This window comes from Drosophila busckii, chromosome 2R, assembly GCF_011750605.1.
Source record: "Drosophila busckii strain San Diego stock center, stock number 13000-0081.31 chromosome 2R, ASM1175060v1, whole genome shotgun sequence".
Classification (NCBI taxonomy): domain Eukaryota; kingdom Metazoa; phylum Arthropoda; class Insecta; order Diptera; family Drosophilidae; genus Drosophila; species Drosophila busckii.
The window spans coordinates 9,815,338-9,830,046 of record NC_046605.1 but is presented as its reverse complement, the minus strand read 5'-3'; the positions used below and the strand labels follow the sequence as shown (position 1 = coordinate 9,830,046).

The 14,709-nt window shown below is 40.0% G+C and overlaps 4 protein-coding genes across 11 annotated transcripts; 2 read left to right on the top strand and 2 right to left on the bottom strand.

Moving 5' to 3' along the window:
• Positions 1-354: 354 nt before the first annotated feature.
• Positions 355-13,898, bottom strand: LOC108596643 (centrosomin). 8 transcript variants are annotated; one of them, XM_033293331.1, is made up of 9 exons: positions 10,631-10,864; positions 5,882-5,925; positions 5,074-5,453; positions 4,744-5,010; positions 4,523-4,690; positions 3,521-3,706; positions 1,461-3,456; positions 1,307-1,398; positions 355-503 (listed from the first exon to the last, which is right to left on the bottom strand). In XM_033293331.1, the coding sequence occupies exons 1-9, from the start codon at positions 10,828-10,830 to the stop codon at positions 468-470; spliced, it is 3,369 nt and encodes a 1,122-aa protein (XP_033149222.1). In that variant the 5' UTR covers positions 10,831-10,864; the 3' UTR covers positions 355-467. The 8 variants fall into 8 exon arrangements, with proteins under 8 accessions (XP_033149222.1, XP_017838100.1, XP_017838101.1 ...); XM_017982611.2 differs by lacking the exon at positions 355-503 and having other exon boundaries at positions 520-1,398; XM_017982612.2 differs by lacking the exon at positions 355-503 and having other exon boundaries at positions 520-1,398; positions 4,523-4,678.
• On the bottom strand, positions 6,248-6,856 carry LOC108596645 (lysozyme P). The gene has a single exon (XM_017982620.1). The coding sequence runs from the start codon at positions 6,845-6,847 to the stop codon at positions 6,281-6,283; it is 567 nt and encodes a 188-aa protein (XP_017838109.1). The 5' UTR covers positions 6,848-6,856; the 3' UTR covers positions 6,248-6,280.
• On the top strand, positions 11,065-13,879 carry LOC108596644 (golgin subfamily A member 1). The gene is made up of 6 exons (XM_017982619.2): positions 11,065-11,451; positions 11,542-12,327; positions 12,381-12,479; positions 12,775-13,188; positions 13,245-13,484; positions 13,543-13,879. Exons 1-6 carry the CDS (start codon positions 11,257-11,259, stop codon positions 13,663-13,665), a joined length of 1,857 nt encoding a protein of 618 aa, XP_017838108.1. The 5' UTR covers positions 11,065-11,256; the 3' UTR covers positions 13,666-13,879.
• Positions 13,899-14,342: 444 nt separating the features above from the next.
• On the top strand, positions 14,343-14,698 carry LOC108597479. The gene is made up of 2 exons (XM_017984054.2): positions 14,343-14,464; positions 14,530-14,698. The coding sequence occupies exons 1-2, from the start codon at positions 14,427-14,429 to the stop codon at positions 14,681-14,683; spliced, it is 192 nt and encodes a 63-aa protein (XP_017839543.1). The 5' UTR covers positions 14,343-14,426; the 3' UTR covers positions 14,684-14,698.
• Positions 14,699-14,709: the final 11 nt, after the last annotated feature.

The following is a 14,709-nucleotide window of genomic DNA, read 5'->3' as shown; positions in this document are numbered from 1 at the left end:
CATGGTATACAATAATCGATTATATATTTTAATTTTTTCCCAACACTTCTTATAATCGACGGAATTCAGACAGTGTTGCGAATTTAGTTCTTTTCTGGTCATCTCTAGCTATAAATTTTAAAATTCTATAACGGACATTTATTGTAACTGGCTTGCTAATCAGTCTAATATAAACTAATAAAAAAGTATCTCGTTAAATCCAGCCTAAAACTATGAATATAACTTATGTTAGCTAAATTGTAACCTTTTCGCTAATAAATCTTTTCAAATTATAGCTTATACACCGATCCCCAAAATCATTAGCAAATGGAAAACAATAGCTCATTTAAAATTAATTTATTTAATAAAATATCTTGGTACAAAACACTTAAGGTCTAAGCACTATAAGATCAGATTTTTACAGATTATACAAGTTTGTACACCATATAATATGTCTTAGGGCGGCAAGCAATCTTGGATAGATAAAATCATAATATTATTTCAATGTCCGTTTCGATTGTTAACTAGATTCAAGAGGGTTCCATTGTGTGTGAAATAAAAAGAAGTATTCAAGCAAATTATTAAGTAGTTTTCAAGCATTTTTCGACTGCAAATTTGTATACAGTAAATTATGTTGATATGGCAAGAGGACTTCCAGGTAATCAGTGTTTAGTTAATGCTAAAGCAGTTTGTTTACATGCATTCGTATGTACATAAATAGTTTTTACATTTTAAGGTGGTTAGTTAGGGGCTATTAACGCTTAAGTCATTCAATATGAACGAATTTGTATGGCTTTTGGACCAGTTAAGTAGTAGTAGTAGTAGGAGTTGGTTTAGTCAATATACATATATGTATACATTAGAGTTGTGCGAGAACGAACTTGCATTGTTTACATGATATATTTTTATTTTACAGTCTTAAGAAAATGCAAGCAGCATTTGTTTGTTATTAACATTGGCTACTAACGTAATTTTAACTCGAAACATGTACAAAAAGGAACATTAATCGTTAGTATTAGAAAAACAAAAGCCAAAGAAAATAAGTAAATTTTGTGTTTGATAAATGAAATATGTGTGTTTGAATTTCGTTGATGTTGCTGGTAGAAGAAAGGATGCTAATGGATCATCTTGTGTTGTGTTATAAGACATTCTCCATATTTGAGCGCACATTGCGCAGAACATTGTGCGTTTTGAGTATTTGATTTTTGATGTCTCTTTCAACTTGTGCTTTAGCAAGGTTAACAATACGTAATTTCTCATATGTGTCTTCAAATGCGCGCTTGGTGCGTATTAGTTTGCGCCGTAATTCGGCCACTTCTTGATCTACCTTGGCACAATCATGAGTTGCGGGCGTTGCAGCACCAGTTGCCATCGCAGCCGTAGTCTCGGGTGCAGCCGCCTCATCAGAGAGCGCTGTATCTAAAGAGAAAAGTGCAAAATTTAGCTCAAGTTCAGTAAAAAATAATTTAACATTAACTTACCCTCATTTATGATTAATTGCTGCGAGTCGGCAGCCTTTAATTCTACTGTCTTAAGCTGTGTGCGCTGTGCGTTGGACAATTCCACGCTGACAACGCGTCCCACATCGCTTTCAATGCCCAAGTCTGGCGACGGATTGTCAACGCGTGCGACAGCTGTGGAGCAAGCATTGGGTGCATTGGCATTTGGTACTTCCTCAGAGGTATAGCCCGATTGTGACTGCGACTGTTGACGCTGCTCATCCTGCTGCAGTTGAGTCAACTGCAGTTTAAGCTCATCCAAGCGTTTCTCCAGCTGCAGCTTATCGTTATAGGCCTTGGTGCGCTCCATTATAGCCTTGGAAGCCTGCAGCGTACTTTCATGCAGTTCCTTTTTAAGCGCACGAGTGGCCAATTCGCTTTCCACCAGCGTTTGCTTCAGCTCGCGCTCAGTTTCTTGTTGGCACTCCGATGTGCGTTGTAGTTCGAGCAGCTGACTGCTGATTTGCTTAAAGCGATCCACGGCTACCCAATCACGTGCTAAATCTTCCTGTTGCTGCTGCGCCTGCTGCTCCAGCGCTTCTGAAGCTGTTAGCTTGGCTTGCGCTAGCTCAGCGCGCGCATGCTCCAGACTTGCCATGTGCTCCGCCTCCATGTTTTTGAGCATCTGCTGTGCCTCTTCCAGCTGCAGCTCCGTTACCTTGGCATCGGCATAGAGTGTCTTATATGCTGTTTGCTGCTGCTGCAGCGCTTCTGCCTTTGACTGCAACTGTTGCTGCAATTCCACCATCTCCTGTTCTTCCTGCGTGCCAATTGCACGCAGATCCGCTACGAGCGCCTCATTTTGTGCACGCACTTGCTCCAACTGTTGAGTTAACTCTAAGACGCGCAGCTGCTCCTGCTTCAGACGATTATCTGCATCCACAAGCTGGCACTGCACTTGCAGCAAGCGTTCATCACGCTGCGCAATCAGCGCCTCCAGTTGTGTAATGCGCTCGCTTTGACGACTGCGCTCCTGCTTAGCGGTATTAGCCGAGCATGCCTGTTCCTCGCTGTCGGATTCACTGTGCTGCTGCTCGCCGACCAAACTGCTGGAGGTGTCTTCCAGTCCAATGCGCGCCAGCGACACCTTGCGATCTGGCTCAGACCAAGCCTCTGATTCGCTTTGATTGTCCACAGGCACGATCAGCGAACGTCGCTCCTTGCGCGGCTGTGCATCCGACTTAAGTACCTTGCCTTCCGTTTTCACAGCCGATTGATTCTCCTCATGCGAGTTGTATGTGCGATCACAATTATCCGCCTCTGTGTACAACAGCTCCGAGAGCTTGCTCAGCTGCGCTAGACTTTGATCAGCCAGCGTTGTGCCCGTGATGGAGAGCGTCATGTTGAGACTCTTGGACAAGTCCAAGCTGCGATCAATGGCACGTCGCATGGCGCGACAGCGATCCGCCGCCAATACGCCCAACACATCCTTGTGCTTAAGCAGCGAATTGAGAAAACCTGCCAGCTCGTCCAGTCGATTGGTTAGCACACTGCATACCTCAGCGCATTCAATGCGCCACTTATTGGCACTTTCCATGTCCGCCTGCGTTGCCTGCAGCTCCTGACGCAGATGCTCAGTCAGCGAACTATGCTGCTGCACGTCCGCCAGACGATGCAGCAACACGTCCACCTTGCGCTGCAGCAATTGACTGCGCTTTAACGCCTTTGTGTAGTCCGCTTCGGTGAAGGATTTCTCGCCCGCAGAGTCATCAGCAGTTGTTTCGGCTGCTGGCTGACTGCTGACAAGCTTGGTGAGTCTCTCCACTTCGCGATTCTTCTCCCATAGCTCATTGTTGACCAGCTGCTGCAGATTGGATGTTTGTTTGTTCACTTCCGATTGCAGCTGCGTGATGAGCTCCGCCTGGTCGGCAAGTTGCTGCTCATAGCGCTGCTTTAGGCCAGCCGACATGCCGCCCTCCGGACACAGCTCCGTATCGCTTTGTGAATGAGCTGCTTTTATTGGCTTGTCATTGGCGTTCTGGGAATAAAAAGAGCAGAGAATTTATCATTTTCTATTGCCATCTTAAGCGCAGATTACTTACCAACTGTTTGGCTTGCTGTTGTTTGGCCAGTTTTAGTTCGTTCTCCAGGCTGCTTATCTTGTGCATTAGCTTCTGTATGGTGCGGCAAGCTTGCTCACGCACACGCTCAGACTCCGTTAGCTTCTCCTGCGTATCCTGCAGCTCGCACGCAGTGTCGGCCAACTGAGCTCGCAGCTGTGGACCAAGCTGCAAGTAAGAACAAAGCAATGCGCATTATAGATATATTTATTATAATTATTTATTACATTTTTATTTGATTTACACTTGATTTATGCAGTGTGTGTGTGTGAACAATGAATTTAAATTGCATAACTACGCGCGCGCTTTACTAACAAGAATTGATAACCAAAACGTTAAACGACAAAGGACACTCGCTTGCTTTCAAATGATGCCACTGTGCAGCAGCTGCGCCATGATGCACTTACCGCTCAACCGTGCAGATGCAACACGTTGTGTGTATGCGTGTGTGTGTGTGTAAAATGACGCAACAATGCGCAGTGGCATTCATAGCTTGCAAGCACATAGTTGCTGCTTTAGAAGCTACTATTTCCATAGGGACGATACCAGCGCCACAAGAACTTATTCAGCCCAGGAAATACCGGCACGGAATAGTTGGTAAATGCAGTGCTGGGTGCAGCAACGGATATGGTTTGTCTTGCCAAAGTGTTTCCATGCTAGGGAACAAATCAAATCAAAACCTTGAAAGCTTTATCTAAGAATTTTTAGTGCACCTTTGTTATGGGAAACTGAAATTTGTTTGCGACCTTGCCACAGTTGGCCAAACGTTTGGCAAGCAATAAACTGTTCATGGCATTGTCGACACGTGGAATGCTGCTGCTGCTGTCTCTACAGTAATAACTAGTCAAGCAGCCAAGCTCGCATTGCTTGCGTAGAATTCGTTCAAACAGATGGCTATAAACACGATCCTTTTGATGGTTTATGTTCTTAGGTTTAAAAAGAGTTGACGTTAAGGCAGAGAAAACGCTCAGCGACAACACTTACTTCCATTAGGTTCAGGGTCTTGCCATGTCTATGCAACACGCTTGCCGCATCGTTCATCCAACGCTGCTGTTGCAACAACTCAAGCTCGACAGCGCTGATGTTGTACAAAATGGATTTATTTTCCTTTAAGCAGGCATGCAGCTCTAGCTTTTGGTTCTTAATCGTTTGCTGCGAGTTGAAGCTTAATCCTACTACACTCTAAAATACACATGGACACTTACATTGGCCACCTTCTCCAGCTCTGCCAGCTGCGACATTTGCTCAACCAGCTCGGAATTCTTGATGGCAAGCTCCGTAATCTTAGCCTCACAGTTCTGCAGCGATTCTTGGCTCTCGTTAAGCGCTTTCTGCAGCAACGATTGCTGTGCCTGGAACTCGCTTGATTGCCTCTCCGCCGCACTCAGCGCTTCCTCCAGCCTTAAAATATCTGTCTGCATAGGCCTCGACTGTTCAGCCGTCTGCTGCTGCGTTGTGTTCTCTAGTCGTGCCTGCAATTAAAATACATTCACTTAGCACTTGGCGCTTGTTAATGTGTAATGTGGAGCACTTACCTCCAGCGTTTGAATATACTGCTGCATATGCTCAAGCATTGCCTGACTTTCGGCATCCGACTTCTTTTGCGCCTCCTCGTGCAGTGTTATGGCATGTGCCGCATCTTTGAGCAGCTCAGTCTTCTCTGTGATGCGCTTGCGCAGCACTTCGACCTCAACTTTGGCATCAATCAGCTGCTTGGCCATGGCATCGCCCGCATTCTTTTCACGCGCACCACCATGTTGATTCTCCTCCATGAAGTAGATGCGCAGCTTTAGATTGAAGTTCTCATTGCGCAGCGTCGACATTTGCTCCTCCAGCTCACGCACCGAACGTCCCTGCAGCACCAGTGGCGAGTGATTGCCACCAACTGGTGCACGTGCTGCATCGAAACTATTATCTGCAAGCGTAGAAGCAATCAGTTTGTTAATAAAGCATTTCGACTGTGGTCAAAGGAGGCACCTTGTGTATTGCTAGCGCCATCCGCTGAATTCTTTATCGGCGACACTATTGGTCGAAAACTACTTTTTCCCATTTCGTCAAGTTTAAAAAATATATAGTATGTATATATATATAGTTTTGGAAAATTTGAGTTGCGTTGTAATTGTTACGATGGGTGTAGCCAAACTAAATTCGTAATAATTATGGCATTATAGAAATATTAAGTCCAGTATACTACTTGCTACAAAAAACTAACAAAAACTAAACTGTGCATTTAAAAAAAAAATAGATTTGCCCCACAACGACTGCTAACAATTTGACAATATTCACAGCAACATAAATAAATATAACAAAGTGTTTAAATAATTATATTAAGTTACTACTTACATGAGCTTTCCATTGTTACGTCATGCAGACCACCAGGACTTGTGCTAAAAGTAAAAGAAAGTATAAAAAAGATTATTTTTAAAATAAACAAGTGGACAAGTGAAAGTTGGGCGCAACCAAATTTTAGATACACTTTGACTAGTGCATGTCAGCAAACAAAATGTCAAAGTGTATAAAAACTTTCTTACTTAATTTCACTTTTTAGGTTTAAGTAAAAATATTTAAATGCATTTTTGTCAAGTTTTTTATTTTTTGCAGCTGGCAGTGAATAAATTGTATGCTTATTATTTATGCATATAAAAAAAATTGCATTAATTTTAAGTTTTTACAAAATTTAATGATAAATTAAACAAATTGCAGCTGGCAGTGTATTAAGTAGAAATATTTATAATTATAAATTCAAATTTCATTCATGTTCGTTGTCGTTTCTACAGCTGTATCTGCTTCCGCAGTTGTTTGCATTGCCTCCCCCTCTTCGTCGCCCGCTTGCGTCCCACTTGTCTGCCCACTAATGTCAGTAACATTATGCTGAAAGCATTTATCGGTATCCGATAAAGTGCCATTGCAGAATTCTGGATAGACCGACCAAGCGCCCCAGCCCTGCCGTCTCTTGATAAGCCTTGCACATTGTACAGCTTTTGTTATATCATCGCTCAGCAGTTGAGTGCAGTTGATGTTGCACTCATTGAATGCATAGTAGGATGTCTCTTTGGGCGGAGCACACCAGAAGCGATCGCTGATCTGAAAGATGCCATAGTCCTTGGAGCCATCCGCGTTAGCCTGGCCCACAATGTGGGTGTTGAAGCGACTCTCGAAGTCTGCAATGCACAGCCACTGGGCTAGTTCCGGCTTGGGCACGTCTAATATATAAAGCTGGCCAGCCAGCTCACAAGGCTCCAAGCGACGCGCCAAGCTCGCCGCCCATGTTAATAAGCAAAACATTAATCCGCAAGCGATTCTAAACATTTTACGCTGGCAGCGTTTAAGATACAACTAAGTTTGTTTTATGATTAAAAGTTAACGCTTGTCATTCACAGCATTAAGTAGAGATGGGTAGTATATTTGAATAACAAAACTCCATTGCAAATAAACTTGTTTAATCATGTCATCAATAACATTAAGTTTTTGACAATATTATTTGAAATTTCTCACGTCACGTTAAATTTACATCTCTAGTGTCAATGTAGAGGTCAATTAAAACAGGTTTGAATTGTTTAAAATGCTGTTCTTAACAACTATAATTAGCCTGTAGTTTATTCAACCTAACTATATATTATAGGCAGCGATTTAATTCAAACTAATCATGAGGCTTTTACTATATAAATATTTATTACAACTATTCTTCAAATTCAATTAGTATTGAATTATTATTTCTTTTAGACATGCCTAGTGTGCTCCTTATAAAGCCTTTGCCTTTATGCTTCATAGCTTCAGGTAAACTATTCCCTATTACAAAATTTTGTATGTACTTTTAAGCAAATAAAACCCAAAAACATAAAATTTGCTCTCAATTTAGTCAAGCGTAAAAATTCTACAACACACCTAGTTTTTGTTTTTGTTTTTTTAATTAAACACAATCTTCTACAATGCTTGCCTACATTTGAATAAACATTAATTAAGTTAATTTGAGCTTGTTGAATTTGTCTAGAGTAGTACAAAGTGCATGATCACATCTTAAAATTGTCTGTAATTAGAATATTGAGCGTGATATCATTGTGTTCGTTATCATTTAAGATCGGCTGTTGGAATTGGCTGAATTCAATTTTAGGCTGAAGATTTGAGAGTTTATTTCTTAATACGCTTGCACTTTTATTTGAAAAAGTTTTTTTTATGCTTAAAGATTTTATTTGGAATATTTTTAGCTTCAAGTTTCTAATTTACGGCCCACTTTACATTTTTTAAATTCTTGACAATATCTTAGCAAATGTTACAAAAATTATAATAAAATTTTAATCACACAGTCCATAAACTATAAATACATCTGTGCTGTCCATCAAGAACTTACCAGAAGGTAGCACCAGCTCCGGTGCAGACTGAGAATCTTTTACGCATTGGACTGCGTACATCATTTGAACTATTTAGAGATGTGGACCGATACATGCCCGCCATTATCTTTTGTATTTACGTACGGTATTTTTTGCATTAATGTGGCGATTTGCTATTTGTTACTCCAGTACATTTCAAATACTGACGATTTGTTGTAAATTGTTAGGAAGCGTATGCGTCACCATGCGGCGTCTTCTTGTTCGCGTTGAGGCCTATGCTAAATAGCTTGGCACACACACACACACACAGAAACCACTGTCTATAAATGCAACTTCACTGTGGGTATAGGAAAAAGTATGCGTAGTATTGTGGTTACATTACGTATACGTCACGTACTTCACAGGCGGCAAATGAGTCATTGACGCGGCGCTGTTGCTGCTGCCAAGGCGCATGTGAACCAAATTGAGATTGCACATCACTCAGGAGCACATTGAGAGACATACAAATGTACATATATACGCTTAAATATGGCATGCAATTAATTGAACGTGTAAGTGCGCAAGATGCCGTGCAGTTGTCGTTGGCGTGGCAAGTTGCAAATTTTTTTGTTGGTGGCAAGCTTTGTAAAAAATAAAAACTTTTGCAGCCGACAATTTTGGTTTGTCAATTTTCGCATGAGGCCCGGTGAAAAGCGACATTTGTGGGCCACGCATTTTGGCGCAGTTCACGTGCGTTTGTAATTATTTTAAGAAATGAGCAAAAATCACAAAGCACAACAAAAAAAAAAATAAAGAACAAATTGACACACTCTGCTTGAAACTAGCAAAATTCTGGGCTAACAAAATTGTGTGCTCGTTGTTGTTGTTGTTGCTAAAACGTTTTGTTTTGACTTGCCATAGCTACGTATACGAATAATTGGTAACTACGGCTGCTCAAAAATCAATTTTATATACGATATACAATATGTGTAACAGGTATGCATGAAGAAAACAACAGGTGTAACTATTATGACCCAGTAAATACAACTATGCGTATGATTATTGCACTGCCATCAAATGAATTGAATTTCAAACGCATTTTAACATTTGCATATAAAAGTGTATTAATTTACTGCATTCATCCTCTAATGAGCAGCCTTTATCTTTATCTATACTGCAGCTATACAGGTATATATCTTCAAGAACACACACACACACACACTACCTGAATTATAAATCAGAGCAAAACATGTGCAAACAGGCGCCAGTAGCTTGTATTGTTTTGATTTTTAGCAAGACCGTGAAATAAATAATACAACAATGTGAATCTAGTTTGTAAAATTACGTTAATCAAATAGTTGTTTTCACATTTTTTGCCCATAAATAAACGCATTTTGTTGTAATTAGCGTTGTGCATCAACAAACTGTACAGTAAAACAAAAGTTGCCGAACAACAACAACAAAAACAACTGTACTACTATTGCCTGCAGGCGCGTAAGTGGCATTTGGTGGTGCTTTACACAATAGGCGCCAGGACAAAGGACACAACACAGCAGCCTCTGCTAGTGTAAAAGAACTAAGAGCCACTTGTGAGACACTGTAAATTCATATACACAAGCAGCTGTATGCATGTATGCGTGTATGAACTTTCAGCACATCCTGCTCTGTTGTGATTAAAAGTTAAACGCGCCCTTAATAAAAAGCATTAATGCAATATGCAGCCATAAATATCGTATCTAAAATGCGTATATATGTAAGTATATTTTTCTCTCAACTATATTTAGACGCAGCAGCAGCAGCAGCACGACGACGACAAAGCATCAAATCAACAACACGTATGAGGCAAGTACACACACACACACTTACACAAGATTAATTTATATAAGATTATTTTGGTTTTACAGAAGCAAAGCTTTCATCGCTAAATGTTACGATTTTATCTGCTTTATGTATATTATTCTCACTGTAAGTAATTATTTACTTTGTCTTGACCGCAGCGTTTACTTTGCATATGTACATATATGTTCATATATTTGTTTATTATTGTATGTTTATGCTTTGCATATATGTAGACAGACGCACACACTTATAGAACTGATAAACGAAACGAAGCAAGAGCACAACAAACGAATAAAATTACAATGCGCTTTAAATTCGAAAATATATAGCAGCGCGTCCAAATGAACCGAAAGACGAAATTGAACTAAAAATGCGCGATGAGCAAGGCTGAGAGCAAACCCCCACTGTTTTGCTAGAACATCAGCATCATCGTTCCTCGCTCCGTAAGGAAAGTACGCTCAGCTCGCATACAAATGCACGCCAGATGTTGCTCATGTTTTCCGTAGCGTGCTCAAAACGCTCAACGCACCCGCCAGCCATATGGCCTCTCAATTTTCTCTCACAGAAAATGGGGTGGGTAATGTACACACACACATACACCTATAACTTGTGTGCGTGTAAATTAAGAGTACGGTGCACAAAGGCAAATACGTGTGTATGTGTTTAATCAGCTCCCTTTAGCTTGGGGAGCGGGAGCATGTGCCGCTACTGAGAGCACTCGCGGTCGTTTCTATTGCCCGTTTTATTTGTGATCTTTTACTGTAATTTGTGCATTTCTGTCAACAAGCTGTGCGGTTACACGCACGACTGAGCATTGACATCTAAGTTTGTGTTAGTTTGTTAGACGCTTATTAATACAAAGTGTTGGCGCTTGGCCAAAGGTGCAGCAAACGCAAACTTCAAAGGCACATGCACAAAATGCATAAAATAAAATTAATGAACTTACTCGCAGGCATCGGTGTCAATGCGCTTGGATAAGGCTTCAGCCAAATGTTTCAACACTTTTGGATCTACTTCGGCAGCTCCATTTTCGGCCAAGAAACTTGTCACAGTCTCAATAAGAGAAATCTCCTTTAAGGACGAGGTGCAGTTGTATGCACTTTCGCTACTCTCCTGTATCCTGTGTTTTGCTTGATTCTGATCCATGCTGATATCACGGCAGACTTTTATATATATATGGTTTAATTGTTGACAGATTGGAAATAAATAGTCATACACAAACAATTATAACAAATTTGCGCGCTTGTTAGATGCTAAAGATGACAAATGTACGGCTTATTGCAATACTCAGAATATCGAGCAGGTGCTCGATAAATTGCAACGCTCTCTGTCTTATTTTTAACAATACGGCAACGATGACATTAATGTGGCAACATTGCTCACAACTTATCAACATTCACTAAAGCTAAAATTTTGAAACAATTTACATTTGTTATTGATAAGACCACGAACCACAGGCGTTAATTGGAGCAATGAACAATATCAAGTTAACATAACCCCGTTGCCGCTGCACAATAAACCCAGTTAATACATACGATACACTATTTGTTGAAAGTGGTAAAAGCGCTAAGCATGTTTGCAACGTTAAAAAACAAAATTAAGGAAGAAACTGGAGAAGATGTGTCCACGTCGCCAAGCCAGCCACTGCAGCGCTACGCCAACAATAATAACAACAATTATCGCATACGTAGCCGACGTGTGAGCATTAATTCAAACTTTGCTGACGAGTTGGGTGTTGGTGTGGGCGGGGGTGGGGCTTATAATGAGGTAAAGTAAATGCAAACACGATATTTCGGTTAAACACAGTTTTATTAAACATCTGTACCTGTTTTGGTTCTTGTTGTATTTTTGTTGTAGTCTGAGCAGCTGTGCCAATTACGCAGTCAGTGCAACGAGCTTTCATCGAAGGTGGCCAATCTTAGTCAAGGTCTACAGCAGTTGCAGGAGGAAAAGATACGCGTGGACAAAACCAATGAAATTTTATTGGAAACAGTGAAAGTTGCTCAAACGCAAAAGGACATTTATTGCGAGGAGCAAGAGAAAATTCAAAATTTGCAACAAGTAGAAATTGATAAGCTAAAGAATCTGCTCGGATTTCGAGAGCAAGAAGGTGTTGACCATATGAGTGCCATGCGTCAGTATCAACAGCAAATTGAAAACCTCAGTCAAGAGCTGGAACGTTTACGTAATCTGGAACCAATTGCGGAAGATTTACGCGATGAGCTCGAACAGTTGCGTCATGCTTCCCAACAGGAGAAAATACATTTAACGACGACACTGGCTGCCGTGCAGGAAGAGAATCGTAATATGCAATTGCGCTTCAGAATTGTTGAGCAATCCAGACTAGAAACATTGACACAGCTCAATGCTGAACAACAAGTGCAGGCGCTTGTACACGAGCACAAGTTACTCGAACAGCATTTAGAAGAGGCTCACCTTCAGCTGTCTGACATAAAGAGCTCTTGGAGTGGCCAGAACTTTGCGCTAGAGAAACAAGTCAGTCGCTTGTCACAGCAAGTAGCCGAGGAAACGACAGAAAAACGCAAAGCCTTCAAAGCACGTGATGATGCCAACGAGTCTCGGAAACACTTGGAATTCGAGCTGGAAAAGGCAAATCTTGAAATTAAGCAAAGGGATGAAAAGGTAAATGAGTTACAGTTTTATGTGCCAACACTTAGTTTTCTATTGCATGTTAGATCAAACTTTTAGAGGACGAGGTCGATGAGCTAAATGTTGCGTTGAAGGAGTGCCGTGAGGAAAATGAACAGCAAATTATCTTTGAGCGCAATAAATCCGTGAGTATCACTTCTGATGTTGGCGGTTAACTATGGCAGCTAGAAAATACAAGCACACACTCACACCTACAGACATTTCTATTAGTAAATCTAACTATTTAATTTTAATACTAACCAACATTTTTTGTTAGCATGTACATTTCATAAATTGCTTTCGGATTGCATGCTCCTTAACACATTGTAATTTAATCTAAACCTTCGTTATTAAATTGCTTTTTTATAATTTCAAAGCCAATAAACGTTTATTTATGTGCAAATTTAGATTTATATGTCTTAATGTTAAATACAAATTTAGGAAACACTGGCAGCTGAAGTAAAAGACTTAGGCTTACGTCTAACCACCGCTGATGAAAGATTCAGTGAATATGTTAAAAATGCTGAACAAATCGCACAAAAGTTACGAGCTCAGTTTATGGAAAAACAAGAAGAGTTAAGTGAGTCGCTAATTAAGTTAGAAACCGAACGCGAAGAGAAACTAACAGCATTATTGCGAAATGCCGAGATCTCACAAAGCGAAGAGATTCTTAAAAAAGAATTGCGCCTGGAGCAAAACGAATCGAATGATTTACACGATAAAAACAAGCAGCTAGAGCATGAGGTGAAAGAGGCACGGCAGGCATTGGAAATACTTACAAATGCTACACAGCAGCATGCTGTTGACTTGGCCAAGTACGAGCTTACTCAACGCGAAATTGTCGAAAAGAATAAGGTAAGACAAATATTTCAATTAAAGAGTCAGTCACATTCTTTACGCTTGCATTTCAGACAATCAAAACGCTTAATCAACGTTTAGGAGATCTAAAGAAGACGCTGCAAAAAGAATTCCGTAGCTCGCAATCGACAGCTCCAGACATAGAAGCTGATCAATTGTCAGCCGCCTTTAAATTTCCCAACGCAATATCCGAGCCCTTTCAACCAGGCAATAAACCAAATTGCATAGTTATGGATGAAGTAAATTTTAAGTATTTAAAACACGTCATTGTCAAATTCCTAACCAGCCGAGAGGTATGTACTGAACATAATTATATACTTATATGTATATTTTATATTTTACTCATTCCAGGTCGAAGCACGGCATCTAGTGAGAGCTGTGTCCACGCTGCTTCAGCTTTCTGCGGAGGAAGAGAAACTTCTGCATGATACTTTAAATTGGAAAATGAGCTGGTTTGGCGTAAAGCCAAGCTAAGCTGTAAGGCTGCCAGGTTACTTAAGGGTAATTCTTTATGGATCAACATGTGCAATTACATTCCTATATGTACACCTTTATCTCTAATCGTAATTTGTACCATGTACAATAATTTTGGAAAGTAGAGTTACAAGAATATCAAGCATTTTATTGTGATGTAGAATTTTTTGTTCAAATATCAAAATTTAACCAAAAACTTACATGTATATTAAAATAAGTATTGTTTTGGCAAGCCGAAGTCTTTCAATTTGCAATCAAAATTGTTTACATTTACATCTAAGCATAAATGCAATGCAAATGCTTAAATTGATTTTTATAATGTTTTTTTATATGTGCAAATATTTATCAGTGCACTTTTATGTATCAAAATATTGTTAACAATTATATTTTATATATGAACTTATATATTTCTCGTCAAACCGTTGAAACGAACGTTAACAGCCACTACGATTACTTTAATTTCTTATGAAAGAAATATTTATTAGCCAACCGCCACAATCGATAAATTATTTGTAATAGAGATGTGCTCTGACTGTGCTTACAATAACTAAATTAAAATCACAATTACAAGTGAATTAAAAATACCTATGTTTTTGACTTGATTCAATAAGATTTATAATACACGTAAGCTTTACTTTACACAAGTAAACGCAGTGTGCCGTAGATTATTTATTTATTTTTTGACATGAAGCAAGTTTCTAGCTCGTGACTTGGCGTGACTTGAACGAAAATTTGTACACCTCTACTCAATTGGAACTAACATGCCGATTGGAAACGCAGGCCGTATTGCTATTTGTTGGTGTGTAACAATTTTCAGCAAATTGTCAAATTCTAAATGAAAACTTAATATTTCGTGTTGATCAGGGGATTTCTAACAATTGGTGGAGTGTACGCATTTGTGTTGTCAAAAAAATCTGTGGACACCCGGCGAGTTGAAACTTTACGTGTACGCGAGCGCATGAAGAAGGCAAATCACGGCGACTACGATCACACTATTGCGGACAGGCGTTTTGACTAAAAAACCCAAAACATTTTATAACTAGA